Source organism: Artemia franciscana, chromosome 4, assembly GCF_032884065.1.
Source record: "Artemia franciscana chromosome 4, ASM3288406v1, whole genome shotgun sequence".
In the NCBI taxonomy this organism is placed as follows: Eukaryota; Metazoa; Arthropoda; class Branchiopoda; order Anostraca; family Artemiidae; genus Artemia; species Artemia franciscana.
This window is the reverse complement of record NC_088866.1, coordinates 46,285,274-46,311,584: the sequence shown is the minus strand read 5'-3', so window position 1 is coordinate 46,311,584 and position 26,311 is coordinate 46,285,274. Positions and strand designations below refer to the sequence as shown.

At 35.1% G+C, this 26,311-nt stretch overlaps 1 protein-coding gene across 3 annotated transcripts in view; it reads right to left on the bottom strand.

Annotated features, from left to right (window-relative positions):
• The window catches only part of LOC136026503 (formin-like protein), a 132,580-nt gene that overhangs the window by 86,465 nt on the left and 19,804 nt on the right, over positions 1–26,311 (bottom strand). For all 3 annotated transcript variants that reach the window (XM_065703130.1, XM_065703131.1, XM_065703132.1), the window contains 3 exons: positions 16,516–16,599; positions 10,694–10,780; positions 4,875–4,954 (listed from right to left, as the gene is read on the bottom strand). In XM_065703130.1, the coding sequence (XP_065559202.1) occupies positions 4,875–4,954; positions 10,694–10,780; positions 16,516–16,599 (251 nt within the window). The remainder of the gene's footprint in view (positions 1–4,874; positions 4,955–10,693; positions 10,781–16,515; positions 16,600–26,311) is intronic.

Genomic DNA, 26,311 nt, shown 5'->3' with positions numbered 1-26,311 from the left:
AATCAAGTTTAGTCTTACCCATCAAAAGTTAAGAGCCTGAGAAAATGTGGCATATTTTAGACAATAGGGGAAAACAACCCCTAAAAGTCATAGAATCTTAACGAAAATCACACCATCAGATTCAGCGTATCAGAGAACCCTATTGTAAAAGTTTCAAGCTCCTATCTACAAAAATGTGGAATTTTGAATTTTTTGCCAGAAGGCAGATCACGGATGTGTGTTTATTTGTTGGTTTGTTTTTTTGTTTCGTTTTTTCTTTCCAGGGTTGATTGTATCGACCCAGTGGTCCTAGAATCTTGCTAGAGGGCTCATTCTAACGGAAATTAAAAGTTCTAGTGGTTTTTTTAAGTGACCAAAAAAATGGAGGGCACCTAGACCCCCTCCCAGGCTAATTATTTTCCCAAAGTCACCAGATCAAAATTCTGAGATAGCCATTTTATTCAGAGTAGTCAAAAAACCTTATAACTATGTCTTTGGGGACGATTTACTCCCCCACACTCCCCGTGGGAGGGGCCACAAGTTACAAACTTTGACCAGTGCTTACATATAGTAATGGTTATTTGGAAGTGTACAGACGTTTTCAGGGGGATTTTTAGGTTGGCGTGGGGGGGGGGTTGAGGAGAGGGGGATATGTTGGGGGAAGTTTCCTTGGAGGAATTTTTCATGGGGGGAGAAAATTTTCAGGAGGGAGCGCAGGATTTTCTAGCATTATTAAAAAAAAAATCAATGAAAAAATAACTATGAAAAAGTTTTTTCAACTGAAAGTAAGGAGAAGCATTAAAACTTAGAACGAACAGAAATTATTACGCATATGATGGGCTCACTTCCTCCTAATTCCTCGCTCTTTACGCTAAAGTATTTTTAGTAATTTCAGCTATTTATTCTACGACTTTTGTTATTCAGGGGTCATTCTTAAGAAATTGGGACAAAATTTAAGCTTTAGTGTAAAGAGCGAGGTACTGAAGAGGGGATGAGCCCCTTCATATACGTAATAAAAACACGAGAATACAGAAGCTCGTTACGTAAGCTAATTTGTAAGTTACGTATATCTTTTACTAATAAAAACATTCGTAAAAAATTAAAAGTTCTAGTTGCCTTTTTAAGTAACAAAAAATGGGAGGGCTACTAGGCCTTCTTCCCCGCTCATTTTTTTCTCAAAATCATTCGATCAAAACTATGAGAAAGCCATTTAGCAAAAAAAAAAAATACAAATTTCGTTTTAATTATTCATCTGCGGAGAGCCAAAATCAAAACATACATTGATTCAAAAACGTCCAGAAATTAAATAAAAAGTAAAAAGTAAAATTTTTTTTTCTGTTTTAAAAAGTAGAGTTAAGAGAAAGATTCAAACTGTAGCGTAAAGAGCGGGGCGTTGATGAGGAAGCATACCCTTTCATATACGAAGTAATTTCTGTTCGTTTTAAGTTTTAATGTCGCTCCTTACTTTCCGTTAAAAAAACTTGTTTTTTTTATTTAATAGTTGAAAGGCCCAAAAACTATGCCTTTGGATACTAAATCAAAAAATTTGTCCTTTTTCACGCATAGTATTTGTTATTGTGAAGTATTTACACATTTTCAGGTGGGGGGGGGGCGAATTTTCGCTATGAGTTTTTCCACAGGGGAATTTTCTATGGGAAGGGAAGTTTCCAGGGGGTGAACTTGTCAGGAAAAATTATACACTGGGGGAACTTCCCGAATTCCTGTACAAAATTCTTTTTAATTGTCTTGCTTTCGCTTTTCTATCTCAATCTTGGGCTAAAGGTTGCTGAGGGTAATTGCCCGTGGTCAATTTTCACGGAATTGAATTATTTAGAAGATATATATATGGGGGGGATTTCTCCGCGGAGCTGGGGCCAGATTTCCAGGCATTACTTAAAAACGATCAGAGATTAAATTAAAAAAAAAACAAGTTTTTTTTTCACTGAAAGGAACGAGCAACATTATAACTTAAAACGAACAGAAATTATTACGTGTATCAAGGGGATTTCCCCCTCCTCAACACCTTGCTCTTTATGCTAAAGTTTGAACTGTGTCTCAATTCTTTATGAACGACTCCTTAAACACAAAGGTCATTTAATTAGAACAATAGGAAGTTTTTTTAAAAGTACTAAAAAGCTTTAGCGTAAAGAGCGAGGTGTTGAGGAGAAAACAATTCCCTTCATACACGAACTAATTTCTGTTCGTTTTAAGTTTTAATGTTGCTCCTTACTTTTGGTTGAAAAAACTTGTTTTTTAATTTATTTCATGTAAGAAGACAACTGATTTTTAATGAAAAGTCGATTAATTTGGCTTACTAACTATTTTGCCAAGTCATTTTGCCTTACAAAAACCAACCAACTCTCAAAAATTTAAATAGAAAAAACAACTAATTTTAATTACAGACCAACAGATTCGCTTATCAATCATTGGCAAACAAATGTTGGCTTACAAAAGCAAAATAATTTAAAATATATATATAAATATATATATATATACATATATATATATATATATATATATATATATATATATATATATATATATATATATATATATATATATATATATATATATATATATATATATATATATATATATATATATATATATATATATATAAAAATAAGTTGTCTGTCTGTGGATCAGGTGACGTCATGTCTCTGTGTTGACTGACGTCATGAAATTAGTTGTCGTCATTTTTGCTTTGACGGTGACGTCATTAACGGTATTTAAGACATTTGTTCACGGAAAAATGTTTAATTGTAAAATGACTGAAGAACCTACAATGGCAACAGCCGAGGAAGCTGCTCAAAGAGTTTATGCCAAAAAACTTGCTGCTGATAGAGAAAGTAAGAAAAGAAAGCGTTCCGAGGAATCACAAGAACAGCAAGAAAACAGGCTTGCGGCTAAAGAACGCAAAACCGCGCAGTTAGATGAAAATCCACCTGGACAGCGAGAGTCAAAACATATCAAAACTGAAAATGATAGCGATGATGATTGGGTTTGGGATTTTGACTTGGATAAGGTCATCAATGCCTACCAGATTTAAGTTAAAAAAAACAAAGGTTCGTCGATATGTACTTCATAGTGACGCTGAAAAATAAAGAAGAAAAAGAAAACTGAAAAAAGAAAAAAGGTAAAAAACTAAAAAAAACTAAAAAGAAAAAACACTCAAAGAGAAATTACAGACCGGGACACAAATGACGACCGAGACAGAGGGAATATAAGTGACGACCGGGAACCTCAAAGAGAAATTACAGACTGGGACACCCGGACACAAATCACGACCGGGACACAGGGAATATAAATGACGACCGGGACACATGGACACAACTACAACGGGGACGCCGGGGGCACAGGCGGGATATATAAATGACGACCGGGACACAGGGATTGTTCGAATAGAAATTACAGACCGGGACACCGGGACACAAATGACGACCGGGACACCGGGACACAGGGAATATAAATGACGACCGGGACACTCAAAGAGAAATTACAAACTGGGACACCGGGACACAAATGACGACCGGGACACAGGGAATATAAATGACGACCGGGACACAGGGACACATCATTAGAATAATGAGGTATAGATCTGAATACGGATTGTTTTTCCCATGGACAATTATATGTTGCATGTTCAAGAGTCAGTAAACCTGACAATCTATTTATATGCACAGACAATGGGACAGCGAAGAATGTTGTATATTCGCATGTTTTACGTAGTTAAAAACATATATTTATATCTATCTCTATTCACAGGTGGGACACAGGGACACAACTACAATGGCGCGTAACTAATATGGCGCGTAACGACTTACGCGCGCGGGGGGGCTTGGGGGGGCGCGAAGCGCCCCACCAACTAGGTGTTGGTGGCCCACCAACCAACAGCTAGTATATATATATATATATATATATATATATATATATATATATATATATATATATATATATATATATATATATATATATATATATATATATATATATATATATATATATATATATATATATATATATATATATATATATATATATATATATATATATTATATATATATATATATATATATATATATATATATATATATATATATATATATATATATATATATATATATATAAAACTACCGGGGTTTATATCAAAGGTTTATGTAAAGGCAAATTCAAAAAAGTGACAAATTTTCGAGCGAAAACGACCAAGCGATGTCGATGTATTCCATCTGGATCGAAAGAAATATCCTCTAAAATCTTCCTAAAGTTTCTTAGAAAAAAACCCTCTGAATCTTTAATTTAAATTAGAACAACAAAATGCATTATTTCAGTATGCTATTGTATATCTATTAGTCCATCTTTCTAACCGGAAGTCCTTATTCATTTTCAACAAAAATTTTGCAAGTCGCAAATAAAAACAGACTTTTCAACTCTACGCTGAACCTGAAACAAACTCAACATTAACCCGGATCAAGACTGAAAGGCGTGTAAGCAGGTTGCCAAAATGAAATTGGACCCCTATCGCAACCTATCTCAAGAAAATACAACTTTTCAAGGAAGTTTATCGCTGTAGCCTATTTTTGAACACCACTTATATTGGTACTGAAACCCACCATTGACACTAAAGCAAAACAGAAATGCGTCTTACTTTTGCAATATGGACAGCTGAGTGGGGGTTTTGGCTGAAATATTTCTTTTTTCACCGACTATGAATTACCTCGTTTTCATATATTTTCTCATATTGTAATCTCATTTACATACATTATTACGTCTCGTTAATAATAACAAAAAGATAAATAAGGATTTTAGATAAAGATGATGTTTCTTAGACACATTCAACAACGATAAAAAATCCTAATAACAAAAGTAGAAAAAAAATACATTGGTGATATACCTACCCAATGCTATTCGTCCTCAGAGAGATTTCCAAATCTCTCAGCACTTGGGTCGAAGTAGAACCATTCAAAATACGTCGTATCTGGAAGAAAGAACATAAATCAGATTTTCTGAATGAACTCCATGACCCGACAGGCTAAGTCATAAAAGTCCCTAAATCTGACGTCAACCCAAATAACGCATTTTTCAAACTTGGTGTTGATTAGCATTAGAACCTTAGCATTAGTCACCGCTGGTTACAACTATAGCTCAATTATCATACCGGACTGAGATTCAGGTATACTAATAAGAAATTGCGCCGCTGAAGACATTTTGAACTAGGGCATATTCGATTGTACTTTGGAGAGGGTTCCAACTCCTCCTTGGTTGGAAAGGGACGACATCCATTTTTAGTTGAAATGGGCCAACTATAGAAGTAAAATACTCATAAATTTTGTTGGGAAGGTTGGGGAGTCAGATAATTTTCATTTCTGTCCATATTTTTCATAGTTTTCTATAAGCTACCCTCTTCATATTTTTTGTAAAATATTCTTTGATTTTCAGCAATTTGCTTAACTTAATCCCCTCATAAATTAAATGTTTAATCCACAATCGTGCCAATTTCCAGAGGATTCATCAAACCAGCACTGAGAGAAATTTGTCTTATTCATTCACAAAAGCACACATGTATAACTATCATATGGCCAACAAGATCAATTTCCAGATAATTTTCCATATTTCAGAGGTTGGGGTCTGAGCCAGGCAAGCATGTACGAATTAAATTTAAATTAAAATTTCAAGAGTAGGCAAACAGTACATGCAAAATTGTACCAACTTTATAGAAATTATGGGGAAAGTCATATGATTTCAGGGTTTCCACAGGAGGCTCTAAGCCGTCCTACGTAGGTTTCTGGTCACCAGCCAAGGGACATGCCCCAAATGAATTCCCTTCTATGGAAAAATACAAAAGAACTGCATACTTCAGCCGTAGGATCGGGAGCATGGACAGGACCGTCTTAAGATATCAAGGGGCCATGGGAAACAACAAAATGTGACTCGCCCCCGAAATAATTTTCGGTTTATTCTCCTATTGCTTTTTAGATTCCCTATTTTATTAAAAAATTCAGGTTTTATTTAGGCTACTTCACTATTTTATAACAGGTTTCTTATTAGTTTATTGATTACCAAGAACCTTCAAACTGCCTTGTTGCATTATCATATTTTTCTTTTTGATTATTATTGCTTATGTTTGCTGGCTTGGGTCTGTTTGCTGTTTTTCTATGTTTGTTTGCTTTATACTTTGTAGCAACAGTTTACTCTATCCTGTATGTATAAGTAAATAACAAAATATTATTCACAATCTTGATAGGACAGCCTTTTTGCTTGGTAGTCGAATTGTGGAATTGACAATCGTATCGCGAAAAAAAGATTTCGCTTGACAATCAAAACAAGAAAGTTATTGTAGATTGAAATTTCGAATCTCAATTAGATTTTTAAATCACAAGTTTTTGTTCTGATAAAATTTAGTAATTTTCCATTGTCCGATTGCCAAAAAGGTCATATTTCAAAAATGTGGATAAAAATATTTCTGTTATTGAAGAGGTATTTGAGGTATTTTTCTAGTGCATGTTTTGATATAAGTAAAGCTTATTATTTATTGTTGATTTTAGTACAGTATAATTTTGCTGTATATTTATATTTTTTTTTGAAAATTTAAAAACGGAGAAGTTTTATTAGTTTGATACAAAAGGAGATGAAACACAACGCAAAATTAGCTCAGGTCGAAATGTTCAGGCATAATGATGGCGTGATTGATATTCACACCTCCTTCTCCAACTGTCAGCCTATAGGCATATTTTGCCTCAGAGGTAAATAGAGGTCAGATTCTTGAGAAATTTCGCAGTAAATTCTACGTCAGTCTAAATTTGAAACGGCATTCTTATATGAAATAAATAGACACCAACTAGCCATAATCTAACCTCTATGCTCTGCCTTTCACTATTCGAAATATGTCAAATAGTATTTATTTTATGGCACCCTTAAGATCAAGGCAGCCTGGAAAAGTGCCCAACCGACCCATGCGGTAGAACAGACCTGGCCATTTATGCAGGCTCGGAGGCTGATTCAAAGCCCATATTTTTGCACGAAGCAACAGGAAATGTGTTTATGCAGGCATATTTTGAACACTATAAAGTGTGGGCAAAACTTGAACGAGGGAATATATGGCGGCCATCCAGTTTCTGCAAACAAAGAGCACCAATATCCATCAGCACAAATCTTTGCCTCCATTAAAGAAAAATAGCTGAAATACCGTTGCTACATTTCAAGCTAAGATGGGAGGGATTGCCTATTCTCCGTAACTTAGGGTATATCCCATAGCATCCCGTGCTCCACCACACATGCATGAGCCGTTTATGTTATACGGGCCTCTTCACACCACAAATGGCGCACTTTATACGATACATGGCAAAATTCTATTACGCATGACATTGACCACCAGGCGCACACGATTTTCGAACGTGAGCATATATTCACCATGATGCCAAATGGGATATTTACAATATTCAACTCAAGTCTTCCATACGCATCTCTTTGCGCCCCATACGGTGCACTTTACTGCACATGTGGCAAAATTAGGCCAAAGAGCCTTTTGGGGGGTCTGAAGTTCTATAATTTTTCTGTACTTCTTTTGCATAAATTCATTGATTGATTGAATGACATGAACCACTAGGTGTACGATTTTCAAAGTAGACAGCCCTTACCAAGATGCCAATCGGATACTCCTAATATGGTAGGGAAACCAAACTCATTTTTGATGAACATTACTCCAAAGTGGCATCAATGAAACTCATCCTCCCAAATTCAAAACAAATAATTCTTAACAAAAATAGTCACATGTCGAGGATATGTACCATCGGTAGCAATGATTATATACGCAAATTTCTATTCACACATAAGGAGCTTCTCTCTCAATGAGTAATTTTATTTAATAATATAAATCGACTGCCTTCAGATATTCTAAAATTGACAAATTCCCGTGCAATTACACAGATTGGAACAGTTGTCAATCAATATGACGATCAATCAATATGACAGTTGTCAATCAATAATGCTGGTAACACCAACCAACCACGAATGCAAAAACCATCATGTGATAGTATGTAACAGGTACCTGAACCGAGTATTTCTCCATCGAGCAATCAGAGTTAATGTAGGTTGTAGCAAAGAAATAGGTTTAAGACCACAGGTAAAAACAAGAGCTAAGAGCTCATATGGTATGAGCTCTAGCAAAATTCTAAGAATCAATACATTGCTTTAAAAGGAAAATCAGAGACTTAATACCGTTCGGGATTTAAAATAACAGCCCTGAGTCACGAGGTCCTTCTAAATACCAAAATTCATTAAGATTTGATCACCTACTCGTAAGTTAAAAATACGTCAATTTTTCTAATTTTCCTCTCCCTTCAGCCTCTCAGATGGTCGAATCGGGAAAACGACTTTATCAAGTCAATTTATGCAGCTTCCTGACATGCCTACCAATTTTCATCATCCTAGGACGTCCAGAAGCACCAAACTCGCCAAAGCACTGAACCCCATCCCCTAACTCCTCCAACGAGAGCGGATCCTGTCCGGTTATGTAAATGACGTATCTACGACAGTTATAAGCGTTTCCCACGATTTTAGCCCCCCAACTCCCCCCATGGTCACCAGATCTGGTCGGGATTTAAAATAAGAGCTCTGAGACACGATATCCTACCAAACATAAAATTTCATTAAGATCCGATCACCCGTTCGTAAGTTAAAAATACCTCATTTTTTCTAATTTTTCCGATTTAACCGTCTTGGTAGTTACCAAGTGCCATAAAAACAACAACAAGAAAACAGAGGACTTAAACACAAGGCCTGTCTAAAACCAGTGGAAAAGACAGGGGTGAAAGAAACAATCGTTGACACTTTGCCAGTATCAGTTAAGGTGTCGTTGGAGGGATGAAATGTGCTAAGAAAAGAAAAAAGTAGAAACAAAAAATAAAAAGAGGAGCTAGAAAACAGAAAACTACAAAATCCAAAGTATTAACATGCTAAATATGCAATCTCTACCGCCGAAATAATCCAGGTGGCAGCAAAATATACAATTTGACCTATTTCTTCCAAATCTAAAAAGTAATTTACTTTTTCTTTCTTTCTCGTTTCTTATTGGTTCAGCTTTGGATCTAGCGTATTAGACTCAAGATTCTAAAATCCGATTTACTAAGTTGATTAGCCGATACTGTAACAACCGAATTCTTAAAGACAAAAACCACCCGCATCCATCAGCAAAATTCTTCATCCCCCCAAAAAGGGTAAATTGCTCAAGAATCGTACCAGGCTCTCACGCAGAGATGACAAATACGATACTCATAATATGGATGGCAATCCTACAAAATTTAAATGAAGAAACACGAAGAGTGGCGTCAATGAACCTGTTCTGGTCCAGACCAACTTAAAATAAACAGACCGAAAAAGAATGATTTTTATGCGCATAAGCGTCATGCCAATCAATATTTGATAAACAAAAGTTTTTTATGAAGAACATTCAGGCTACAACTATGTTTAGACAAAGATGTAACACTAATTCTAAAAGGAAGACAGTGTGCCATTGACCATTATAAATGTTTGTTAAAGCTCTTGAGAAGAGTAAAGGTTACAAATTCTGGCGACACTTAAATCTTAAAGATGAGACGACTGGGCGGACTTTTTTATAAAACAGAATCTTTGTATGGGACAGATAACGATTTTATTCAGCAAACTATTTAACGAATTCAGAAATTTTCTGCTGGGGTTTCTCACTCTCTACTACCTGATGTACATCTTGAAGCACTGCTTGATCCACCAAGCATGGCAACCTCCACCCCAAAACTAGAAAGACTTCCACCATGCCACACCTTCTCGAGCCATGCGGGTTACAGCATTATATTGTGCGTAAATCCTTTTAAAGTGGACAACCAGGGTCGTATTCAGGATTTTTTTTTTTTGGGAGGGGGGGGGGGGGGTACAAAAGGATTTTTCGGGGGTTTTCAAAAAAAAATTAAAACGCATAAAAAATTTGTTTATATTCATGCTCGTTACGTTTTTACGAGTCCCTCAAACATTTCGGGAGGGGTTAAACCCTCTCCCCCAACCCCATGAATACGTGTGGGCCAACCGTAATTTGTTGGTGTGAAAGTGTGATTTCCCTTCGCCAATCTTTGGAAATATAGAACAGTAATTCCTGAAACTTTGAGGCTTTGGTAACAAGTTTTTTTCTGGAAAATCTTAACCATTTTCAAATGCTCCAATCCTTTCTCAAGGCTTTGAATATATGCATTTATGTTTAGGGCTTTTTGGGGAATATCATGTGTATATGGAAAGTTTCTAAAACGGCCAAAAATTTTCAATTCCTTTCTATTGTTGCCTTTTATAACCGTCTTATTTTTCTTTCAACAATCCCAACAATCCAATAATCCCAAATCTTCATTTCAAAATCCATCCTAAGACACTATCTTCTATCACTATGCGTAGCAAACTAAATTAATTTTGTCTTTGTGGGTATGAAACCGGATTTTCTCATAAAATGTACCTGCATCGTAGTTTGTTTCGCAAAAGAACCTAACTTCACTTATTGAGTGTGTTCTGAATAATACAGAAGTACCGGCAGTAGAGTTAAGCTCAGAAAAGAATGAGGTGGAAGAATATCAGCCACGGTGTGCGCAACTGTATTGGCTTCAGCCACCTTCGTGCTCCAAGGAGTTTTTGGCAGTGGTGGTAGCGTTCAATCAATATAGCCTAGCGAAACTACAACCTATTCTAATGACAGAATACTTACGGAAGATCTATTATTGGACATCGGGGCCATATAAGTCACCAGTTTTTTTATATAATAAGCTGGAGCGTCTCTTGCTTGTACCAATTCCTAGAAGAAGATATAGAGGTCAAAATTTAACAGCTTCTAGTCTACTGAAGACAAAACTAAGAACTGTTTCAGCAAAATTTTATTTACTTACTTATTCATAGCCCATTTTTCTTTTAGGCCAGTTATTCCTTCACTATAATTCTAATACCGTTAGGCAGAAAGACTAAATCTCCAGGTTCAGTCCCATCCTTATCCCCTGAAATTCAATAGCTTCTTCAGTTTTTTTAGATTACCTGCAATTTTCATACGGTCATTTTGATATTTTTGAACATACGGGGCTCAGGTACGTACGCAGACATTCCTTCGAAGGAAGGGGCAGAGCTTAGTAGTAAAAAACTTAAATGGTGAATAACAATGAGAAAACATAGGGAAAATCTTGGGATTTACCTATTCCCTATCCGTCTAATTAAATGCTCAAAAGCTCCCTGAAAAAGGCACTAGGAAAAAACTAAAAGTATCTTGGCATTGAAACACTTACTGCTTAGACCCTCCCCCTTGTACACGAATTGGACAAACCCTTAAAACATTGCTCTTAAGTTTGGCAAGGAGTCACTAGTAATAACTAAACTTGAGACTAGAAAACCTCAAATGACTTGGCAAAGCCCCCTAATTAATAAGAGAGCCCTCTAATATTGTAATCAGTCAAGCTAATCACTAGAAGAATCAGGAGCAGAACCTGTAACCGAGTATTACTAGCCTGTAATCCTCGCCTCCGTGCACAAATTGGGAAATTCTCAGGAATTCCTAAAAATATTTCGTTCCGAAGCTAGAAGAGGAGTCAAAATTAATAACTAAACTTGACAAAAACAACAAAACTAAATATCGAATGACTAGGCAAAAAGCTAGAAGAGGTGTCAAAATTAATAACTAAACTTGACAAAAACAAAAAGAATAAATATCAAATGAACAGGCAAAAAGCTAGAAGAGGAGTCAAAATTAATAGCTAAACTTGACAAAAACAAAAAAACTAAATATCAAATGACCAGGCAAAAAGCTAGAAGAGGAGTCAAAATTAATAACTAAACTTGACAAAAACAAAAAAATTGATTATCAAATGACTAGGCAAAAAGCTAGAAGAGGAGTCAAAATTAATAACTAAACTTGACAAAAACAAAAAAATTGATTATCAAATGACTAGGGAAAAAGCTAGAAGATGAGTCAAAATTAATAACTAAACTTGACAAAAACAACAAAATTAAATATCAAATGTCAAGGCAAAAAGCTAGAAGTGGAGTCAAAATTAATAACTAAACTTGACAAAAACAACAAAACTAAATATCAAATGACTAGGCAAAAAGCTAGAAGAGGAGTCAAAATTAATAACTAAACTTGACAAAAACAAAAAAATTTATTATCAAATGACTAGGCAAAAAGCTAGAAGAGGAGTCAAAATTAATAACTAAACTTGACAAAAACGAAAAAATTGATTATCAAATGACTAGGGAAAAAGCTAGAAGAGGAGTCAAAATTAATAACTAAACTTGACAAAAACAAAAAAATTTATTATCAAATGACTAGGGAAAAAGCTAGAAGAGGAGTCAAAATTAATAACTAAACTTGACAAAAACAAAAAAAAACTAAATACCAAATGACCAGGCAAAAAGCTAGAAGAGGAGTTAAAATTAATAATTAAACTTGACAAAAACAAAAAAAAATGATTATCAAATGACTAGGGAAAAAGCTAGAAGAGGAGTCAAAATTAATAACTAAACTTGACAAAAACAACAAAATTAAATATCAAATGACAAGGCAAAAATCCTTAATTAAATAGAAGAGTCTTCTAATAATGAAATCAGTCAAGCTAATCGCTAGAGCCAACAGAGCAGAACCTGTAACTGGATATCTCTAGCATGTTAATAAACAAATGACGAAATGTTTAAAAAAGATGCCAAAAATGCGTGGCATTTCTAGACGTTACTTAATTATGGGAAGAATGCTTGTGACAGGATAATCAAATGGGTCTATAGCCTTGTAATTAGTTCCTCGTGAAGATTCAAAAAAGATAAAAGGGAAGCCGATTTGAATGCAAGATGAGAAAAAAATGTGACAATGGACAAAATGCACATACATAGGGGGGTCATAAGAGTCCACCCATTAAAAATTGTTTTTCTACAGTTCTAACAAAATATTGTTAGCTAATAATTTCACTAAAAATCCGCTTCCGGAAGCTAAAAAAAAATTTGGTTGCTAGTATTTATAGCCGGTTTTTTTTAACAAAACTTAACCCCAAATGGGGGAATTTGTTAGAGTTGGAACCATAACGATCGAAAGTTGATCATACAGAAAAACAGGATGACTAATTCAGCCGCATATGTAGGAACCTATTGCCGGAGGGGCCAATAATAAAAAAAAGTTTGGAAGAAGGGATAACAAAAAAACATTTGATTCGAATATTTTAATAAGAAGTGCCGATATATTCAAAAAAAAAGAATTTCAGGGGGGAGCGGTCCCCAAAACCCACCTGGTCCTGGATATGTCCCTGGACTAATTTCAAGGTGTAAAGATTTACAGAGATTCCATGATTGTAATTATTTCCTATAATTTGAAAATCCTTTTGTTGCTGTACTTAAAAACATCGTAGATTGGCCTATTTCTCTTTTCCTTATTTTTTTACTTCTTGCCACATTGCTTCTGAGAACAGTTTTTGTTAGCTATAATTTTTGTTTCCAAGATCTGACAGAAAATTGTTTAGCAACATTGTTAGACGCTAAAGAAAACCTAAAATTGTCTAGTTTTTTTAGATTGTTGAGTTGCTTAGTGTTGAACTGAATGGGAACTGAGTTGAATGGGATGGAGTTGCACGGGGGCTAAGTTAAATGATTGAGTAAAAGGGGGGAGGGGGTGACTTACATGCACACCAATATACGAAACAAATTAGAGAATTTTAACACTAAGATTTATTGGGAACATATTTCCAAAGGTTCTCTAGCGTACATCTGGTGCTGATACATAATGATGAAAGGAGAAAATCAGAAATATTTGATCAATTGCGAAGGGTCAAATTTCCTTAGTAATTGTTTGTTCCCTTCTATAGTTGGCTTATCAATATAAATTAATAACTTTAGTCAGGAACACACACAGCGGAAAGATACGTTCAGGCAAGTGACCCCCTAAATACTTATATTCCTTTCAATTTTTCTTCAATATCCTTTGACTATTTTTCGAAACTGCGTCTCCTTTGAGATAAAATCCAATGTTGAGTTATATAATGAATCGTTTCAAGAATCAAGAGGTTTTCGATTCCTAATAAGATTACGATCCATTGAAAAACCACTAATATAACGTTTCTCGATTACGATTCGTCTTTACATTATTAATACAAAATAATTTTACTACAAATGTGGAAATCCATACCAATACCAGTACTAATTTCTATTGTATCAACATTAAATATTGTATACTAATACTGCGTCTTTAGATGTTTTGTCACACTCATCATATACAGGAAAAAAATCTGTCAGGCTTCTATGTCTTTTTTGGTTACTTAAAAACGGCACTAGAACTTTTAATTTCCGTGAGAATGAGCCCTCCCGCGACATTCTAGAACCACTTGGTCGATACGATGACCCCTGGGGGAAAAAACCAACGAATAAACACACACACGTGATTGGTCTTCTGGCGAAAAATACTAAGTTCCACATTTTTGTAGATAGGAGCTTGAAACTTGTACAGTAGGGTTCTCTAATACGTTGAATGCAATGGTGTAATTTCCGTTAAGATCCTATAGCCTTCAGGGGGTGTTTCCCCCTATTTTCCAAAACAAGGCAAATTTTCTCAGACTCATTACTTTTGATGAGTAAGACTAATTTAATGAATCTGAAATCTTAAGAAATCTGATTCTTTTGATGTATCTATTAGTAACAAAATTCCATTTTTTAGAGTTTCGTTTACTATTCAGCCGGGTCGATCCCTACTACGTTACCACGAACTGTTTGATAGCTACATCAAAAGAATCGCACTTTAATGCTGATTTTAAATATATAAGTTGCATCAATTGTGTGTTTATTTGTTTTGTTTTTTTGTTTTGTTTTTTTTCCTGGGGTGATCGTATTGACCCAGTGGTCCTATAAATTTGCAAGAGGGCTCATTATAACGGAAATGAAAAGTTCTAGCACCCTTTTTAAGTGACCAAAAAAATTGGAGGGCACCTAGGCCTCCTCCGACGCTCATTTTTCCCCAAAGTCGTCGGATGAAAATTCTGAGATGGCCATTTTATTCAGCATAGTCGAAAAACCCTATAACTATGCCTTTGGGACGACATACTCCCCCACGATCCCCGTGGGAGGGTCTGCAAGTTACAAGCTTTGACCAGTGTTTACACACAGTAATGGTTATTGGGAAGTGCACAGAGGTTTTCAGCTGGATTTTTTGGTTGGAGGAGGGGTTGAGAAGATGGGGTTATGTGGGGGGAGCTTTCATGGAGGAATTTGTCATGAAGGAAGAAAATTTCAATGATGGGGGCACAGGACTTTCTAGCATTTAAAAAAAAACAATGAAAAACTAAATATGAAAATGTTTTTCAACTGAAAGTAAGGAGCAGCATTAAAACTTAAAACGAACAGAAAATATTACGCATATAACGGGTTCACCTTCTCCTAATATTTCACTCTTTACGCTAAAGTATTTTTAGTAATTTCAACTATTCATTCTACGGCCTTTGTGATTCAGGGGGTCATTCTTAAGGAATTGGAACAAAATTTAAGCTTTAGTGTAAAGAGCGAGATATTGACGAGTGGGCGAACCCCCTCATATACTTAATAAAAACATACGAATAGAGAAGTTCGTTACGTAAGTTAATTCGTAAGTTACGTCTATCTTTTACTAATGAAAATGTTCGTAAAAAACCAAAAGTTCTAGTTGCCCTTTTAAGTAACCAAAAAATTGGAGGGCAACTAGGCCTCCTCCCCCGCTTCTTTTCCTCAAAATCGTTCAATCAGATCTATGAGAAAACTATTTAGCCAAAAAAATAAATATGCAAATTTTCGTTTTAATTATTTATCTGTGGAGAGCCGAAATCAAAACATTCATTAACTCAAAAACGTTCAGAAGTTAAATAAAAAAAAACAAGCTTTTTTTTCAACTGAAATTAAGAAGCAACATTAAAACTTAAAACGGACAGAAATTACTCCATATATGAAAGGGGCTGTTCCCTCTTCAACGCCCCGCTCTTTACGCTAAAGTTTTAACTGTTTTAAAAAGTAGAGTTGAGAAAAAGAGTCAAACTCTAGCGCAAAGAGCGAAGCGTTGATGAGGAACAGCCCCTTTCATATACGGAGTAATTTCTGTTCGTTTTAAGTTTTAATGTCGCTCCTTACTTTCAGTTAAAAAAAATATTTTTCTTATTTAATCAGCATATAAATCCAATTCTTTTGATGTATCTTTTGGTAACCAAATTCTGTTTTTAGAGTATCCATTACTATTGAGCCGGGTCGCTCCTTACTTACATTTGATTACCACGAACTGTTTGATTTCAGTTACAATTATGATTAATGTTTATGAAAATAAGATAAGCCTATTTGTTTATTGTTATATATGAGTAATTCCGGAGCGTTTGTTTGTATTTATTCCGGAGCGTTTGTAAAATTTATTTAAAAATAAGTTTTTTGTGAATTAGTTTGGGAGACATAGGCCAAAAATCGAATGAGGGATTGACAACTCTTGAAGTTGCTAGAAGTGGGCTGCTACTATGCATCGGGTCTTTTAGCTAGTTTTCTGATAATTTAGCATACAATTACCTGATCACAAATCATGTCCCATTTCTTCTCGTCATCGTATTGCCTTAACACCTTAACCTTGTCTGGCGGCAGGTCCATTGACATCTCCAAAATAGAAAAAAATATAATTAAGCACTAAGTAATTAAACCAATTTCATATACAGCATTTAAAATACTTCATTTAAATTTACACTGTATTAATTTTAAAACTTTTTTCCATAAAATATGTTTTCAAAGTAAAGCAAAGGGCTACATTAAACCAAAGATGAGCAGAAACAATGCTATAACATCAACAAATAAATAAAGCACAAAACGAACAGAAATTACGATAAATAATCAAGTCAAACTCGAAACAAGCAGAAACCACCACAAAGAAAAATTGGGCTAACGCCCCCTGTGCCTTCTCAATACCAGAAAAAAAAACAATATGAGCAAATCACATTATAGCAAAAGATATTACGTTACAATACAATTTACCATAAGGGGTAGTGGTGTAAACAGAGTAGGAGAATCTGAAATTCAGAGCATGGTATTGGTCAAAAATTTGTTCAAAAATTGCCTAAGGTGCCTGAGCCCCTTTTACTTAACTGGACCCCACGACTCCTGAGAATGATTTGAGTGGCTCTAAATTTTAACACTACATTTTGTTTTGAGTTTAGTGTCAAACGTCGGCCCAAAACAAATTTTACGTACAAGGTTGAATATACACCTGGAAATTACTATTTCACCCTATGCTCTCAAAAAATTTCAAAAACAGCATTCCATTTTAACATCATTTTAGAAAAGAAAAATACTAAATGCCATATTATTTAGTCAAGTTAGTTGAGAGGACAATACAGTAGCAAGCAGCTATGATCTACGTATTCATATTGATATTCAGGGGCGTACTTTGTTATGGGGCAAGGGGAAACTGCCTCCTCGCGGCTCAAGTTTGCCCTCTCCAGACCCCAGTTTGCCTTCCTGGCTAAAATTTTGTTTCTGTAAAAAAAAACTTGCCATAACTAAGATAAGCCTGTATAATTCAAGCATCCAGAGGAACAGGCCAGTTTTCCTTAATATATTAAATAAAAAAAACAAGTTTTTTTAAATGAAAGTAAGGAGCGACATTAAAACTTAAAACGAACAGAAATTACTCCGTATATGAAAGGGGCTTTTCCTTTTCGACACCCCGCTCCTTGCGCTAAAGTTTGATTCTTTCTCGCAACCCTACTTTTTAAAACAATAAAAAACTTTAGCGTAAAGAGCGGGGTGTCGAGGAGGAAAAGCCCCTTTCATATACGGAGTAATTTCTGTTCGTTTTAAGTTTTAATGTCGCTCCTTACTTTCATTTAAAAAAACTTGTTTTTTTATTTAATTTCTGAAAGTTTTTGAATTAATGCATGTCTGATTTTGGCTCTCCGTACATAAATTATTAAAATGAAATTTGCATATTAATTCTTTTTTTGGCTAAATGGCTTTCTCTTAGTTTTGATCAGACGATTTTGAGAAATAATTATTAAAATGAAATTTGCATATTAATTCTTTTTTGGCTAAATGGCTTTCTCTTAGTTTTGATCAGACGATTTTGAGAAATAAGGGGTGGGGAAGGAGGTCTAGTTGCCCTCCAATTTTTCGGTTACTTAAAAAGACAACTAGATCTTTTAATTTTTAACGAACGTTTTTATTAGTAAAAAAAAATACGTAACTTAAGAAATAACTTACGTAACAAACTTTTATATTCTTATATTTTTGATTATATATATGAGGGGGTTGGTCCCCTCGTTAATTCCTCGCTCTTCACACTAAATCTTGTTTTATCCCAATTCTTTAAGAATGACCCCTGAATCAGAAAGGCCGTAGAATAAATAGTTGAAATTATTAAAAAAAATTTAGCATAAAGAGCGAAGTATTTATCTCCTCCTAAATACCTCGCTCTTTATGCTAAAGTATTTTTAGAACCCCTCATATGCGCAATAATCTACGTTCGTTTTAAGTTTTAATGCTTCTCCTTACTTTCAATTGAAAAAACTTTTTCATGTTTATATTTTCATTGTTTTTTTATAGTAATGCTAGGAAGTCCTGCGCCCTTTTCATTGAATTTCTCTTCCCTCATGAAATATTCCTCCAAGGAAAGATCCTCCCATATGGCCCCTCCCCTGAACCCCACACCCAAACCAAAAAATCCCCCTGATAACGTCGGTACACTTCCCAGTAACCATTACTGTATGTAAACATTGGTCAAAGTTTGTAACTTGCAGCCCCTCCCCCAGGGACTGTGGGGGGTAAGTCATCCCCAAAGACATAGTTATTATGGTTTTCGACAATGTGGAACAAAATGGCCATCTCAAAATTTTGATCCGTTGACTTTGGGAAAAAAATGAGCGTGGGAGGGGGTCTAGGTGCCCTCCAATTTTTTGGTCACTTAAAAAGGGCACTAGAACTTTTCATTTCCGTTAGAATGAGCCCTCTTACAACACTCTAGGACCACTTGGTCGATACGATGACCCCTGGGAAAAAAGAAAACAAACAAAAAAACAAATAAACACGCACCCGTGATTTGTCTTCTGGCAAAAAATACGAAATTCCACATTTTTGTAGATTGGACCTTGAAATTTTTTCTATAGGGTTCTCTGATACGCTGAATGCGATGGTGTAATTTTCGTTAAGATCCTATGACTTTTAGGGGGTGTTACCCCCTATTTTCCAAAATAAGGCAAATTTTCTCAGGCTCGTAACTTTTGATGACTAAGACTAAATTTGATGAAACTTATATATTTAAAATCAGCATAAAAATCTGATTCTTTTGATATATCTTTTAGCATCGAAATTCCGTTTTTTAGAGTTTCGTTTACTATTGAGCCGGGTCGCTCCTTACTACAGTTCGTTACCACGAACTGTTTGATATTTGCCTTTATGGTAAATATGGCTCATTTTTTTTTCACTGTCATTTTCTCTTGATTGGTGAAAATTGCCTCTAACTTTGCCCCCCCCCAGAATTTTGTCAAAATTATGCCACAGTTCATACTTTTTAATTTTATTCAAAGAGAAAATACGAACCTAACATGGGCCAACACACAAGGTTTTTTTGTTAATTCTACGGAAATTGGGCATGAACAACCAAAAAAGGCGATTTTTATGGAAATGGTTTGATTGATATCGAAGACTTGGGCCCTAGCCCCCCTCCCTTTACTGATTGTTTCTGAGGCAAAATATTAATTCAGAGAGAGCAATGCCCTTCCCCCGCCGATAAAATGTGTCTTATTATTTCCAACGTTTCCTTTGTGATTTGCATATTAATATTCTTTTTGAGTTTTTTTTATAAGTCTCTTCTCGCCCCAGAAAATATTTCTGCGCGCATGCTTGAATGTACACCTGACATCTACGAGTCGATCGTCCCTATGCTCTGATTCATACAGGTATTCGACGCGTCTTGTATGCAAGCTCCTTGGGTTGTGTTTACCTTTACCTCAGTTCCTTTAAGAGATTTCAAAATTTTCTGCTACAGGAAAAATTCAAACATTGCACAAGCAAGGAATGGTAATGACCCATTGAAAATTATTCAAATATACTTCCTTTTTAGTTGTTATGGTTATGAGCATGCATGGCTAGAAGCAGCGGAAACCGGGAATTTATAATGGAAGACTAGAAGAGGTCATAGAGTATCTGCTAAAGAATTGTCGTATACGGTAAAACGGAAAAAAAAGATGCCCTCGATGCAAGAATATCGTGGCTGCAGCCACTTTTCTTGATTTTCAAACTAATATATTTTCCTTCTTATTCAAGCCAAGTGACTGTTAGTTTTCTCTATAGGGGTATTGGACAAGGCGGATCTAATAGCGTACTTCTCTTTATCTGACTCTACTTTTAGGAATTATAGGCTTTTTTACTATGGGACGTGATCGTCTCTTACTGAGTTTATAGCTACCAGTGCAAACCGGATATACCCCCTACCACTTAAGAAATAAAGTTAGTTAGTCCTAATAAAATGTATATAAGTATGATGCATGTATAATACTTTAAGTATGATGCAAATATAATACTTAAAAAAAAGTTTGGGATATATATTTGGACATTAGGGAGGCAGATGTAAAGTACAGCGGCTCTGCATGCAAAATGTGTTAGCTCCTATTATTCTGATATTATGAAGCAAGAATTGTTTTGTGATTTCATAATGTCCAAATACTTTACCCCCACCCCAATGTGCAAATACATAGCCCAAACTATGTATTTTCCATCTATTCTGTCACTTCTCTTTGTCTTTTCTCACGCTAAGTTGATAGAAACTAGCGAAAGAAACGAGTTAACAGTGCCAAGATTTGGCTTAGTCAAAATAAGTCAAGATTAGGCTTACAAAATATACAAGACTAAGTCCGAACTAGTAAAAACTGGTATCTACGTTTCAGAAGCTCTTAAAAAACGTCGTCATGACGTCATAAATCTAGCAATGGTCAAAATTGGTGTGTCAGATCGCGGGCAGATTCTTGTTAAGTCGCCTTGAGACCCTTCTGCACGAAAAATCAGGTCTATTACAGACTGTGTATGATCTTCAATTTATTATTCTTTAGTTATTTTTTTTTTCATTTGCTTTTTTCTAGTAAAAAGAATTACCTTTTATAGCGTTTTTCTTTTTTCGATTGGTTTCATTTTATTTGTCTTTACTTATTATATGTTCTTGTCAATTTGTATGCACTGATGCTATTTATTTTTTTTGTGTGTGTGTGTGTGTGTCTTCTTTCTTATGCTTTTGCTTGAGAATTTGTTGGCATCACCTATCCCTAATACTGAATCCACGATTATCTCCAAGCTATCATGGCGTATTCAGACAACGGTGAGCACTTGATTGAACTGGCTTGTAATAATACATCAAAGGCATCTAATCATTATGGTGGTTTTTGCTGTTCTGGGTCGTCTTGAGCTTTTGGAAAAAGAAACATTAGATTTAGAAGAGCTATTGAATGAGGGAAGTCGGGATTATGCGGCAAGACAATGATTTAGGAGTTGTTGATAAAAATGACACTAAATATAGAAATAGATTGTTTGAAGACCAAGTTGGTTTCAGTAAGATCTCAGTTAAACAGTAGAATATTCAAGGCCTTTCTTCGTCTATTGATGAATTTATATTCCTTCTTTGTGAGTTGCATTCATCTCCTAATGTTTTTAGATTTTGAGAAACATTTTTAAATGATAATAATGATCTATTGGTTGATATTCCAGGTTATACCATTGAACGGTTAAATAGGTCAAAACTTTCTAAAGGAGGTCTTGCTTTTTACATTGCTAATGGTTGTACATATTCGTTTTGTCTTGTTTCAGTGAGTAACAGCAGTTCTGGAAGGTTTTAGAATGTTAGTTTTATTTATTTGTTTTGTTTTCTGGAAGGTTTTAGAATGTAAGTTTTATTTATTTGTTTTGTTTTCTAATTGTTTTTTCTATTTCTTTCTCCCATGTGTGTTTGTGTGGCGTTTCTTTAGATGGTTCTATTTTACAATCAGTTTTATTACTTTTTTATATTTTATTCTATTTTTTATATATATATTTCTGTCGTTTTTTCATCAGTTTTATAGATGTTTTTATTCAGAATCAGCTTTTTCTTCTTTAAATTTTTTTTTCTTTCCATTGAGAAAGGCCTGCCTAAGAACATAGACAAAAAACTTTTCCAAATTTCCATGTCGGTTAGCAACTTTCATTATAACAGCACCAAGGAATTCAAAATGAAAACATTTTTGGCCTCCCTGGACCCATTTTAGTTCTATTCATACCTGAAATCCACGATTTGCTTCTTGTTGTTTCAAAACTAGTCTATATAGTTTTTTGGGGCAGTATCACATTTTGTCACTGTTGTCAGTTTGATTCGTGAACATAAATAATCAAAAGTAAATCTGAAAATTCTTTCCATCCGTCAACATTCAAACCTAAATTTTATCTGCTGATTCCAAAGATAGCTACGCCTTTAAATACAAACTATGGCTTCAAAGCCGTTTCGTTGTTTGGTGCCACATATTTTTTGTTAGTTTTTTACAGATTTTTCACCCATGGTTCTTTTTTTCAATTTTGACGCCGGCTATTACCAAAAACCGCAGAACTTCATATGGAGGTGATCATACCGACCCATATCAACTTCATATTAACCATTCTACTGCCAGATTTTCTTAATTCTTTTTAACATGTATATGGTTATGTAAGTTTCCAATCTGATTCGCTAAATTTAGCACCAGCTTAATCTCGGTATTAGTAAAATCACACTGTGAATGGGCCTTCCGAAAATTAAATAAAAAACAAGTTTTTTTTTAACTGAAAGTAAGGAGCAACATTAAAACTTAAAACAAACAGAAATTTTTCCGTATATGAAACGGGCTGTCCCCTCCTCAGTGCCTCACTATTTCCGCTTAACTTTAACTCTTTCTCACAGCTCTACATTTTAAAACAAAAAAACTTTAGCGAAAAGAACGGAGCGTTGAGGAGGAGACTGCTTCTTTCATACGCGGAATAATTTCTGTTCGTTTTAAGTTTTAATGTTACTCTTTATTTTCAGTTATTTTTTTTTTTCTGAACGTTTTTGAACTAATACAGGTTTTGATTTTTCTCACTGAACATGAATAATTAAACGAAATTTGCATATTAATTTTACTCTTTTTTCCCAAATGGCTTTCTCAGAATTTTGTCGCCCTCCAATAATTTTTGTTACTAAAAGGCTAAAAGGGATTTGGTTAAGGGGCACTAGAACTTTCGATTTTATTTACGGCGTTTTTATTAGTAATAAATACACGTAACTTTCGAATCAACTTACATAACGAACTTCTATATTCGTATAATTTTATTACGTATATGAGGGGGGGTTAGCCCCTCGTCAATACCAAACTTTTTACGCTAAAGTTTGAATTGCGTTCCAATTCTTTAAAAATGACCCCTGCATCATAAAGGACGTTTAATTAGACTAAATAGCCCTTTTGAAATTACTAAAAATACTCCAGCGTAAAGAGCGAGGTATTGAGGAGGGGACGTACCCCCTCATATACGCGATAATTTCTATTCGTTTTAAAATTTAATGTTGCTCCTTACTTTCAGTTGAAAAAACTTGTTTTTTTATTTAATTTCTGAACGTTTTTTAATAATATTGGAAAATCTAGCACCCCCTTCATGGAAATTCTCTCCCACTATGAAAAGTTTCTCCTGGAAAAGATCCTCCCACATATCCCCCTCCACCGGTCTCACCACTACCAGAAAACTCCCCGAAAAACATCTGTATATTTCCCAATAACCAATACTATATGTAAACAATGGGCAAAGTTGATAACTTGCAGCCCTTCCCCCGGGGACTGTGAGGGATTAAATCTTCCTCAGACATAGTTATTATATTTTTCGACTATGCTGGACAAAATGGCTATCTCAAAATTTTTAATCCGGTGACTTATGAGAAAAAATGAGCAAGGGAGCTGGCCTAATTGCCTTCCAATTTTCTTCTCACTTAAAAAGGGCACTAGAACTTTTGATGTCCATTCGCATGAGCCCTCTCGCGACATTCTAGGACCACTGAGTTAATATGAAAACCCCAGGGAAAAAAAAAGAATCCGCAATCCTTCTTCAGGCAAAAAATACAAAATTCCGCATTTTTGCAGATAGGAGCTTGAAACCTCTGAAGTAGGGTTCTCTGATACACTGAATCTGACGGTGGGATTTGCATTAAGATTTTAATACTTTTAGGATGTCTTTCCTCTTTTTTCGATAATAAGGCGAATTTTCTCAAGCTCATAACCCTGAAAGGGTAAGACTAAACATGATAAAACTTATATATTGAAAATTAGCATAAAAATCCGATTCTTTTTATATATGTATTGGTATAAAAATTCTGTTTTTTAGAGTTCTAGTTAATATTGAGCCGGGTCGCTGCTTACTTAGCCTACAGTTCGTTACCATGAACTGTTTAACAAACTGACGGGAAACAAAAATGAAAAAATAAAGTACTGCATCGAACAAAAGTAAAAAATAATGGATATTGTAGATGTAAATGATGCCAAATCTACTTTTTCAAACATGCTTCCTTTTTAGGTGTTCCACTTATGCGCATTCTTGGCCAAAAGCAACGGAAGCCATGAATTTCAGACTATGGAAGAACTAGTGACAAAGACAACACCTACATAAACATTGTCTATTAGAAGTATTATTAGTGGATATACAGGCTAAAACATACGTTTTTTTCTGAGGGCTTACACTTTGGAGGGGTAAAAGTTCATCAATCCGCATTCCTGAAAGTGGCTAATTATACAAAAAAAAACACTGAAAATTTGCAGAAAAATTTTGCATTTTGCGAACCTGAAACATTCCCCCTCCCCTACTTTCATGCCTGGAATCTACCAAAATTTTGAAAGGTTTCAGAAAATTTGATTTGTGGGTGGAACGTGCTTAATTAGCTGTTCCAGACCAAGTACGAATTTCGGCATTTCGTTCCTTTTTTATTTTACGGGTACCCTCTTCGACATCCTTTCAACAGGAACCTGCCTCAATGTCTCGGCAGAGAAGCGTGCAGGATTTCGTCTTAGAAGTGCCACATATGTGGCAACTTCAAGTTATTATAAAACATAAATGACTTTGAAGTTTGTGTTTGGGAATGGGATATTGGTTTTCCTTGATGCTCACAAAAAAGGTCATGCAAAAAGGTTCGTCTGTCAACCGGCAGACGAAAGAGACATCCGTCGTCCCATTAATGCGCTACTGACATATAGCACCCTCCGGAAGGCTATACGGACGTCAGGACAGTATAGAGAATTTTTGGTCGAGGGGGGATATCTTTAGGAGGGCATTGGTTCAAACAAAATTTAAAAATCATAACAAAAATTTATTTACATGTGCTTTTGTTACAAGTGTGTAAGCCGGACAAAAATTTCAGATGGGGGCGGGGGGGGTCTCAAACCGGCTAACCCATCACACCCCTGGATACAGCCCTGATAGACCCGCTTGTCTTTATTGGGTTCCATTGATAAATACTGAAGGAGTTCATTCTTCGACATGTTTGGCAACCTGATGGTTGCCAATCAGGGGCGCCAATGAACGAAATTATCAGGGTTGGCACAAATGTTTCCTTCAAAATCTATAAGGGGGGCGATCTTCTTTTTCCAATTTTGTCTTTGAATACACCAATAAACGGTGTTTTTTAAATGAAAATATCAAAAAGAACATTGTTCGAAATCTAAGTAGAAAATCTCGGGCAAATCAAGTCATAATTAGATTCCCTATTTTGTTTAGGATCATTTAAGTCTCATCCTCCATTTGAGAACAGCTTAGAAAACGTTTTTTGGCAAGTATCTCAGAAGTGTAAATATTTGAAGAAGCATAACAGCAACAATTTATGCATAAATTTAATCTCTAGTGAATTTGTTTCAAAGGTCGAAAAATCCAAGGGGCAGCCTTTACAAGGGGATTCCCCCTCCACCGTGCAGCTAAAAGAATTTTTCATGCATTATTATCTTCTTCAATTCTTGCGCAGGGTTTAAAAATTCCTTTTCACCCTTCAGAACCGAAATCAATCTTCCAGTTTGATCTACCAAGCCGTAAAGGGTTATATACCCATAAAAGGAAAAGCCAATTAGATCCAAGATAGCTTAGTTATGGTATGGATTATAATATTAACTGATCTCTCAAAATTACCATAACAAAGGCAACAATAAAGCTGATACTGAGCCAAAAATGGCATTTAAGCAACAATTCTGGACAAAGAAAATTATAGGGTATAATAACGACTTTTAAAAAGCAACTTTATCAAACTGAATTATCATGTACAACATTGAATTGCGAGGTGATAATTTTAAAAATTACTATTATTCAAAGTTTGGCATATATTATA